This window comes from Borostomias antarcticus (genome assembly GCF_949987555.1).
Source record: "Borostomias antarcticus genome assembly, chromosome: 26".
Lineage (NCBI taxonomy): Eukaryota > Metazoa > Chordata > Actinopteri > Stomiiformes > Stomiidae > Borostomias > Borostomias antarcticus.
The window spans coordinates 7,772,371-7,782,370 of record NC_140259.1 but is presented as its reverse complement, the minus strand read 5'-3'; the positions used below and the strand labels follow the sequence as shown (position 1 = coordinate 7,782,370).

The following is a 10,000-nucleotide window of genomic DNA, read 5'->3' as shown; positions in this document are numbered from 1 at the left end:
GAACTTCTCGGAGCATTTCGGTATTTCACTTCCCTAGAAAGCATGGCCTTGTTTGCTACTATTGTTCTCATTTTACTGTGAATTTTACTGTGAATTTGAACGGTAGATTTGTGTTGACTGTGTGTGAACGTGTGAATCTGTGCCTCGTCCTCTTTGTGAGTGTTTGAGTACATATGTGTGTGTGTTAGCATGTTCAGTGTGTGTGTGTGTGTGTGTGTGTGTGTGTGTGTTCCACTCAACCATTACCATTCACATCTTCGACGCTGAAAGAGTCGATGTGAGTTCTAAAGATGCAGCAGTGTCTGTTGTTGTTTCTAAAGACAGCCTGGGATCACCGTCTCCCCTCCCTTGGGATTCTGGGTAGATTATCTAATCACACACGACTGGGAGGATCTGCCCTAATCATGAACCGCTCAGCTCCCTGGCCCTGTGTGAGGACAGCAGTACACTGAACGCCATTAGCCTAGCATGCTATACAACTACATACAGTAGCATTAGCTTAGCATGTGATACAGCTAATTACATATGGTAGGTAGCATTATTCTAGAACGCTACAGAGCTACATTCAGTAGCATTAGTTTATGATGCTACTAGCATGCTATTAGCTTACATACAGTAGCTTTAAAATAGCATTATACTGCGTTCCATTTGTAGCTCGGGATTTGGTGCCCGGGAGGATGCCACATCCCAGCTGAATGTGATTTTTTTTATCCCGAGTAAAATGGCGGAAATCCAAGTTTGACATTGAAAGACCCCCCCCTGCCCTTTGATTCTGAGTTTAAACTTTTTTTTTTACATGCTTCCATACAGGTGTACTGGTTAAATCAATGAAGTAATTAACATCCCATCATGCTCTGTGGCATGTATACAAATGCTGTGCAGGCCCAGTTGACCTCGCATTTGAATCAGATTTGAAAATCTGTGACTTATGAAAGAGGGTTCATCATTGGGGCACTGATGACAGGATCTTTAGTCACAAACACTGCTCAACTGCCTAGTGTTTCAATAGGAACAGCGTCTAAACAACTGGAACAGTGACATCCGCATTTAGATCTATAGGAAAGACATCAGTTAACGGGAAACTGTCAAAATCGCAACATTCGATGCTTGTGGGTTGTGAAGAAAAACAGAAGAGCAACTGAGCTAATGAGCTTAAGGTCAACGCAGGACGTTGTCTGACCGCGTCAGCAAGAACAGTCCATCGATGACTGCATAGAGAGGGATATTATGGTAGGATTGCAGTGCGTAAACCCCTCATTACAACAATGAATGCACAATTGAGAATTCAGTGGTGCAAAAACCATTGGCACTGGTCTAGAGAGATGTGGGGGGAAAAAAAGATATGGTCAGATGAGTCATTTCTCCACCATCTTCCCGACAAGTGGGTGAGTACACTTGGCGTCCACCAAGAGGACAGCCTGAATGCTTGACTGCTCTGTTATCCTGGGGGGGGGGGGGGGGGGTTCCTGGCCTGGTTTGCGTCCACTTGTCCCTTGGTCTCTTCTAGGATGACAATGCCCCCCCATCCACACAGTGACACAAGTAGGGGTCACTCAATGATTTGATGAGTACGAAAACAAAGTGAATCACGCGCTGCCGACGTGGCAGACACCGGATCCCAACCGCACGTATGTTAGCTCACTCCCGGGCTGCCGAGAGGCCCAAGGTGCCAAGTCTGCTGCCCACACACACGCAGTCTGATCTTTTGAATGTTCAGAGGTGTGAAGACGATACAAGTGTTCATCGGAGTGGCTTCACTGAACACCAACTCATGGCGCTGGAGCTTGGGGGGGAAAGAATGAAATGGGATTCTGGACTGCATCTCTCTGCCTGGCCATAGACCATTAGGCAATCAAACTCTTGCCAGTAAGTCCTCGCCTCTTCAATACAGCCACAAAGCAATAGCATGTGTGCGTAATGCGGAATGCCAGGCCCTGATGCATACTGTACAATATGCGGCTCCATTCATAAAAGTGACTAGCTACCGCCAATCAATGAAGCCACATCAAGAGAGCCGGGCGGACGAGCATCTTCTGACTTCATTTGGAGAACAGATGGATCGTGTTGTCTTTGGAGAGGAGAGAGGACGCGGCCCAGCTGCCGAAGACGAGGTGAGGGAGAGAACGGAGAGATCAGAGGAGCAACAAAGGAGTTCAGACAGGAAGATAAGAGATAGAGAGAAATGGAGGGAGAGATAGAGGAAGAGAGTGGGAGGAAGAAAGAGAAACAGAGAGAGAGGGGAGGAGAAGAGGAGGGAGGAGGGAGGGAGGGGAGTCAGGACGTGGTGAGAATGTGGGAGGGAGAGGAGGAAGGATGGAGGGATGAAAGGGCGAGTGTAGAGGTTGCCCAGGAGAGAGAGGGAGAGAAGTGGGGGTGTTCTGCTACCTTTCAAAAACTAGAGCAGCCATCCCACTCGCTCGACTTCAAACATCATGAAACATTTACAGCCAAAAGCTTTTAACAGGCCTGCCCCTGAGCCTCTTCCAAACACACACACACACACACACTCACAAGGTCAAAAAAGCCGAATTGTCTTCCCTGCGCTCGCATCCATTCACCCTCAGTGGTCTAGAGCAGAGCCCCGTCCTCCGCAAGCATGGGAACCAGTATTGTGATGAGGTCCTCCATGCGTTGCTTCCGCGGGTAGAGGGGCTGAGTGAGCGCCTGACGCCTGGCAGACAGCAGGGCAGCCCTGGGGTCCTTCCAGACGCAGAACATCTCTCACTAGTACACAGCTGGCAGACATGGTGTAGGAGGTAAGAGTAATAGTCCGCTATAGGCTAAAGAAACGAGCTCTAGGCTAAAGAAACAAGCTATAGGTTAAAGAAACAGGCTAGTACATCATATTGTCCTTCTCAAACACCCAGCAAAAGCACTCTTTGTCCCTAATCCCTATCACATCAGTATAACAGCTAGTCGATCCCTAAGACCTAGTGGATCTCTATCACATGAATACCAGCCTGCAGATCCCTATCATATCAGAATACCAGCCTGTAGATCTCTTATCCGGTCTTCCTCCTAGTCCCCTCAGGACGCTATCTCTCAAATTCCTATTCAAATGTGGCCTGGGTCGTCCAGGCCTTTGACTCCGCCCACTCCACTGAAGTTGACTGATTGTTGAAGATCTCAGCGGAGTGTAACGGTGAGTTGAGATGACAATTCTGTCTGATATCAGGTTAATTCAATTGCCTTTATTGGTGTGATATACTTTCGAAAACATTGCCAAAGTGAAGTATAAATGAAGTAAAATCAATAGAAAAATGCTGAGACGGGAGAAACGAGGGGAACATAATCATGTAATAAGATACAAGAGAAACATAATTACCATGTAGATACAAGTATTGATGACGAGACTAATCATTATGAGATATTTTGGGCAGAAAACCCCCCCTTTGTGACCTAGCTCTATGTGATCACTCAGTCTGCAGGATATGGCACGGGCTGCAGCATTAGGTCACAAGGGGGGCTGTATCTCCTTCTAAAAATTATCTTTTCTAATTTTCATTCTCTTCTAGAATTTGGAAGTCAGGAAATGAGTTAATTAACAAAGTAAAGTGTGTCTCTTAGGGCGGAGAAGCATCACTGTCTCCCCCCCCCCCCCCACACACACACACACACCACACACACCATGCAGGCCTCTCATTCACTCTCTCTCTCTTTCAGGTCTCTCATACTGTATACTTGACTCTGTCATGAAGCTAATCGTATCCTCTCTCTCCGTCTCTCTCTCTCTCTCTCTCTCCTCTTCCCCTTGCCGCTCCACTCCTCACTGAGACGCTAATCCGCTGCAGACTGGCTGACGATAAAACAAACGATTAAAATTGACAAACGAAAACAAACGCCGCCAAGTTCCCTTCTGTTCATTGATTTTAGAAAGTTTGAAATGTGCTAAAAAATCTCCTAGAGCAGCATCAGTGACTGTGACTCACACACTGTGTTAGATCAACAGAGAGATAAGACTTTAATAATCCCCATGGGGGATTCAGGTATTACAGAAGCATAAATAGCACACTTATGTTCAAAATACTGACAGGAGAGCTATGAAGCCCGTCCAATCAGGAGAGAGCGCTGGACGCTGAGCGGCCAACCGCAGCTGACCCAGGAAAGAAGACGCCGTCGACTCATCACGGCCTGATCATCGTTTGATGACTCATCCATCCCCCCGGAATCAACGTACACACAAGCGCTGCTGTTGGAATACAGTACCATTACCGTGTTTAATGTACTTCTTGTTTGTTTTGAGTGTGCGTCAGTGGCGCTCCGCTACACGCGAGCACAGCAGAGGAGCGGGCGTAACCACCGCCAGGAGAAAGCAGGTCACGGAGTATGTTGGTGCGAGACACCGTGTCTGACATACGAGACCGTGGGTGTGTGCTGATCTTTACTCAAACTGATACAGAGACAGACAACCCACGTTGTCCCAGGTGTGGGGGTTACCTTTCAGCAGGCTTTAAACACACACACACACACACACACACACACACACACACACAGGCCGCACCTGAATTATGGAAACAAGAGCTCATCGCCTAAGGAGAGGACTGCTGGATTACCAGGCCTGTATCACCTATTGAACAGTGAACAATGAGGGAATCCTGAGCTACCAAGTGGTTCTGCTTTGTCAGACTGGATACCGATACAAAGACAGGGCCAGAGGAAAGCTAGGCTTCTGCCCCACGAACATGCAGATATCTCTACACATGGTTCACTTCCCGTCAGCTTGCTATAGCCCCGTACCGTTGAAGATGAGCATACCGCCACACATGGGTCACTTCCTCTCAGCTTTCTAACCCCGTAACGTCACACGCGCGCAGCAATCAATCAATATCCTTTATTTAACCAGGTGAAAAAAACTCGTTGAGATTAAAAACCTCTTTTCCAAGAGCGACCTGGCCAAAAATGGCAGCATAAAAACATGGTTACACCAAAACACACACACAGGTAAACTACAGTACAGTCAGGCACACAATAGTAAGATTACACGACAGGGCAATCACAGCAGCCAAGAGAGCTCATTTCTCTGTCCTTTAAAACTGACTTGAATCCCCCCCAAAGTTATGAGATCTGAGAGTTTTAAGTCCTTCTGCACATCGTTCCAGGTAGTGGGGGCAGAAAATGTAAACGCCTTTTTACCCAAAGACACCTTACAGAATTCCATTCTTCAATCCGTGTATTGATTTTGTGTATTGATCAATCTGTGTATTGATTCAATCCCCGAACCCTGGCCTGGATAATAGAGACTCGGGTTATGATGAGAAGGACGAAGGGAGAGATGCACCGATTTTGTATCGATAAACATCGGATGATTTCACTGATTTCACTGATTTTGCGTGAATTGAACGCTTGGATCTTTGTTTATGATCTGATGAATGTCTGAAGACCGAAAGCTCAGACAATGAATTAGGATATAACTGATATTAGCAATTGCCTCTCTGAGTGTGGAGACCCCTTTCCATTTTAGCATGCTACTGTGTGCACTAGTCAGGAAGGGATGGTGTACTAGCATCTCCTCATGGTTGAGTGAACACCACTGGGATGGCTGTCGGGCCTAGCAGTCCCTTGATTGGCAGATAGATAAGACCAAGACCTTGAGAAAGATACACAGATGAGGCGTTCAAATCTCTCATTGAGACCGGATGGAAGATGAGTGACCTTCAGAGTCCTCGAACTCTATACTACCCTCTCGGCTCGGCTCACACGGACGTAGGAGAACACCCGTGTGTGTGTGTGTGTGTGTGTGTGTGTGTGTGTGTGTGTGTCGTTGCCAAAGAGGACCCACAGTCTTATGATGTAGGTCCGTCTTGAAAGCCCAAATGTCAGACCCAAGGGTGTGTCCTCTTGGTCTAATGGTAGACATAGAAGTATCATGGTGTGGAAGAGCCAAGTTACCCAGTCAGCCACAGCCCATGGGACTATCATGAGGGGAATAGGGCAGTTGGAATAATTAGGCACTTTCTGCCTCTTAGGGCTACCTTAAAAATAGTAGATAAATAGATAAATAAAAAGGTCCTTTTTATTGTGCCCTAGTCTAGTCTACTGTAGCCATGTGCCTGGCTGGCTTTTGGCATGCGTTTAACAATTTACCTGAAATAAGACAACTCATTATCAATCAATTATCTGATTTGCTTGATTCACGCAGGCCAACCGACAATTTAAGTTTCATTACTGTGAAGGCTGATAACGACTTCAGACCGTGAGTTATCGGCATGGCCCAATTCAGACAATGACCGTTCGTTAAGACTTACCGGAGATCTCGGTCTGTGGCACCCCGTTCAGGGTGAACCCTTTCCCGGTGTAGAACTGCCGGACATCCGAGCAGCTCCGGGCTTTGCTGCTCGCGTTGTCCGCCCACACCGGGACGGCGGAGGAGAGGAAGAACAGGGAGAGAACCTGGATGAAATCCATGTTGGACGCTCAGCCAGGTGTAGATCCGTAGCGAAGTGATGCTTTTAAATAAACCAACGTCCTAAAAAAAGCCGTTTATAACATAGAAAACGGTTGAGACTTTTTAAAATTTTGAATTCGACGGTTGGTCACCGCGCGCTAGAGATGGGGGGCACGCGCGCACTGTCAAACAATGGGAGGACCCGAGATGAGCCGGTTTTAACCGAATGCTTATCAGCATCCATTCAGCTCCACATCAGTCAAGTCAACCGGGATAACCTCCGCACCGTAACCGGGGTGAATACCAGCGGACAGGTATTCTCAATGTCTTCTTTTAGAGGTGTCTGGCCTGTCGAGGAGAGTGGTAGCCAAGTGCTTGCAGCGTTCAGCAGTGAGAGAATAACGGCTGAATTGCCCGGTTGGTTATTATAACGACTGCGGAGTTGCGGTGCTATCCCGTTTTGGTCCGGCCCCGGCTACCAGGCATCGGCAGCCAGCATCAGTGGCGCCACCTACAGGTGCTTCCCTGCAGGTGCGGCTCAGCCCGTTATTTATTGCAGCGCTGAAGACATCATTTGGGTCTGATGCTGACGAGAGGATTTGGGGATTTGGAGGAAAAGAAAGACGAGAGAGAAAAGAATGGCATGGAGAGAAGGGGAGATGAGAGGAGGAGGAGGATAAGAGAGGACAGGAGAAGAGAGGAGAGGAGTGAAGGGGAGATGAGTGGAGAAAAGAGGACAGTAGGGGAGAGAAGAGGAGAGGAGCAGAGGGGAGGACAGGAGGAGAGAAGGGAGGAGAGGAGTGGACAGGAGAGGAGTGGACAGAGGAGAGGACGGGAGGGGAGAGAAGAGGAGAGGAGTGGACAGGAGAGGAGTGGACAGAGGAGAGGACGGGAGGGGAGAAGGGAGGAGAGGGTGTTGGGTCTTGGCACTGCATGGCATGTGAGGTGAAGTGACAGTGTAATTATACCTGAACCATCTCTCTCCATCCGCCTGGTACTGTAATCCCCCACAACCCACTGCTGCCTGCCAGGGAATGCCAGATTAACACCCTGCTAGCGTGTATGTGTGTGTGTGTGTGTGTGTGTGTGTGTGTGTGTGTGTGTGTGTGTGTGAGAGAGAGAGAGAGAGAGACAAAGCTCTAGGATCAGGACTCCAGTCTCAGAGGGCTGGTTTCACAGTGCAAACACACACATCTATGCATGAATTCAGGCTTAACCTTTTAATAGCTGAGCCTTTAACTCCACTGCAGGTTATGACTTTAAAGAGCGCTTATTAAAAGAGAAATGGTAATGAGCTTTAATAAAGCAGAACATTGAAATGAAGAGCGGTTTTCAATAGAAAAGGATGGAGGAATTGTGCCGTGATTCCATTAACAAGACTAATGATTCTTTATCAGTTCTACATGAAGTTAACTTGCTTCAGGGTGCAGTTCCTGCTGTAACCTGTAGGGGGCCGTTGCTACTGAGCTGCGTAAGAGGGCTGTTCTGTTTTCTCGACGCTTCGTGAGGCTTAACCCTAAAGGTCATGAAGCTACACCCTAAAGGTCAAAAGGTCAACGACAGCTTCTGCTCAGACGGCATGGCCTTGTCATAGTGACGAACCGCAGGGTCTCCTGGATCGGTATCCACGGGAACTCCAGGCCTATAGAGGTGACCTAGTTTGGCTGCTGTGGTGGATCTCTTGAACAGAGACATGCACAGGTGCGGACACACACAGTACACACACACACGAGCGCACATACATACAGAACACACACACACACACATACATAAAGTACACATGCACACGCGAGCGAGCGCACATACATACAGAACACACACACACACACCCACACACACATACAGTACACACACACACACACACACGCACATACATAAAGTACACATGCACACGCGCAAGCGAGCAAGCGCACATACATACAGAACACACACACACACCCACACACACATACAGCACACACAGTACACACACACACACACACACACACACACACACACACACACAAGGCATAGTCATCCGTCTCTATAGTTTGATTGGACGCCAATATCAAAACATGACACCAGTCATGAATGAGCGTTGAGAAGCTGTGAGAATCTGCTTTGACCTGAAAACAGTTCTGTGCCAACTAATCACTGAGCAGTAGAAGGACAGGCGCCCAGGTGTGTGTTATATCAGCTGTGCGTTACCGTGACAGCGTGACGGATCGCGGTGTGTCATACTGTGTGTTTGTGTTTGCGTATTGCGTCTGTCTTGGCCAGGGTTCCTTCCAACAAGAGATTGTAATCTCGACAGGACTTCCTGGGTTAAATAAGGGTTAAATAGAAAAAAAGTGAACGTGCACGTGAACGATGCCGGTACTGAGCCCATCGGACCCTCGGTCACGGCGCCGGGCTTGGTCACGTGAAACATTCGATACCGAACCCAGGCGCTTGTCTTGGTGAAATGTCTGGCGCCGACTCTCTCGTGGCCTCCTGTGTTATTCCCTACGTTTCCCAGCAGCCTCGGGGCTAGTTCCAGCTCGCCAGGTGAGGTTGGCGGCCTCCTGTGCCAATCCTGAGCGCTGGAGGGCTTTGAGCCGAGCAAGGCTGCTACCATTCATACTAACCCTGACCCTGCTACCATGCATACTAACCCTGACCCTGCTACCATGCATACTAACCCTGACCCTGCTACCATGCATACTAACCCTAACCCTGCTACCATTCATACTACTGTAACCCTGACCCTGCTACCATGCATACTAACCCTAACCCTGCTACCATTCATACTAGCCCTCACCCTGCTACCATGCATACTAACCCTGACCCTGCTACCATTCATACTAACCCTAACCCTGCTACCATTCATACTAACCCTGACCCTGCTACCATTCATACTAACCCTGACCCTGCTACCATTCATACTAACCCTCACCCTGCTACCATGCATACTAACCCTAACCCTGCTACCATTCATACTAACCCTAACCCTGCTACCATGCATACTAACCCTAACCCTGCTACCATTCATACTAACCCTGACCCTGCTACCATGCATACTAACCCTGACCCTGCATACCTGTACTAACCCTAACCCTGCTATCATTCATACTAACCCTGACCCTGCTACCATGCATACTAACCCTGACCCTGCTACCATTCATACTAACCCTGACCCTGCTACCATGCATACTAACCCTGACCCTGCATACCTGTACTAACCCTAACCCTGCTATCATTCATACTAACCCTGACCCTGCTACCATGCATACTAACCCTAACCCTGCTACCATGCATACTAACCCTAACCCTGACCTTGCTACCATGCATACTAACCCTGACCCTGCTACCATGCATACTAACACTGACCCTGCTACCATGCATACTATATATATACATACTGTATACTATACATACAGATACCAGAGGAGTCAGGAGAGACCAGCTATACCAGAGGAGTCAGGAGAGATCAGCTATACTAGAGGAGTCAGGAGAGACCAGCTATACCAGAGGAGTCAGGAGAGATCAGCTATACCAGAGGAATCAGGAGAGACCAGCTATACCAGAGGAGTCAGGAGAGACCAGCTATACCAGAGCAGGAGTCAGGAGAGACCAGCTATACCAGAGGAGTCAGGA

At 48.2% G+C, this 10,000-nt stretch overlaps 1 protein-coding gene across 1 annotated transcript in view; it reads right to left on the bottom strand.

Moving 5' to 3' along the window:
* gpc1a (glypican 1a) overlaps window positions 1-6,405 on the bottom strand; it is a gene marked incomplete at both ends in the record, with an annotated part of 24,722 nt that extends 18,317 nt beyond the window's left edge. Inside the window, one exon of the mRNA XM_084459114.1 lies at window positions 6,246-6,405. Coding sequence (XP_084315240.1) covers window positions 6,246-6,405 — 160 coding nt within the window. The remainder of the gene's footprint in view (window positions 1-6,245) is intronic.
* Between the last annotated feature and the right edge of the window lie 3,595 nt (window positions 6,406-10,000).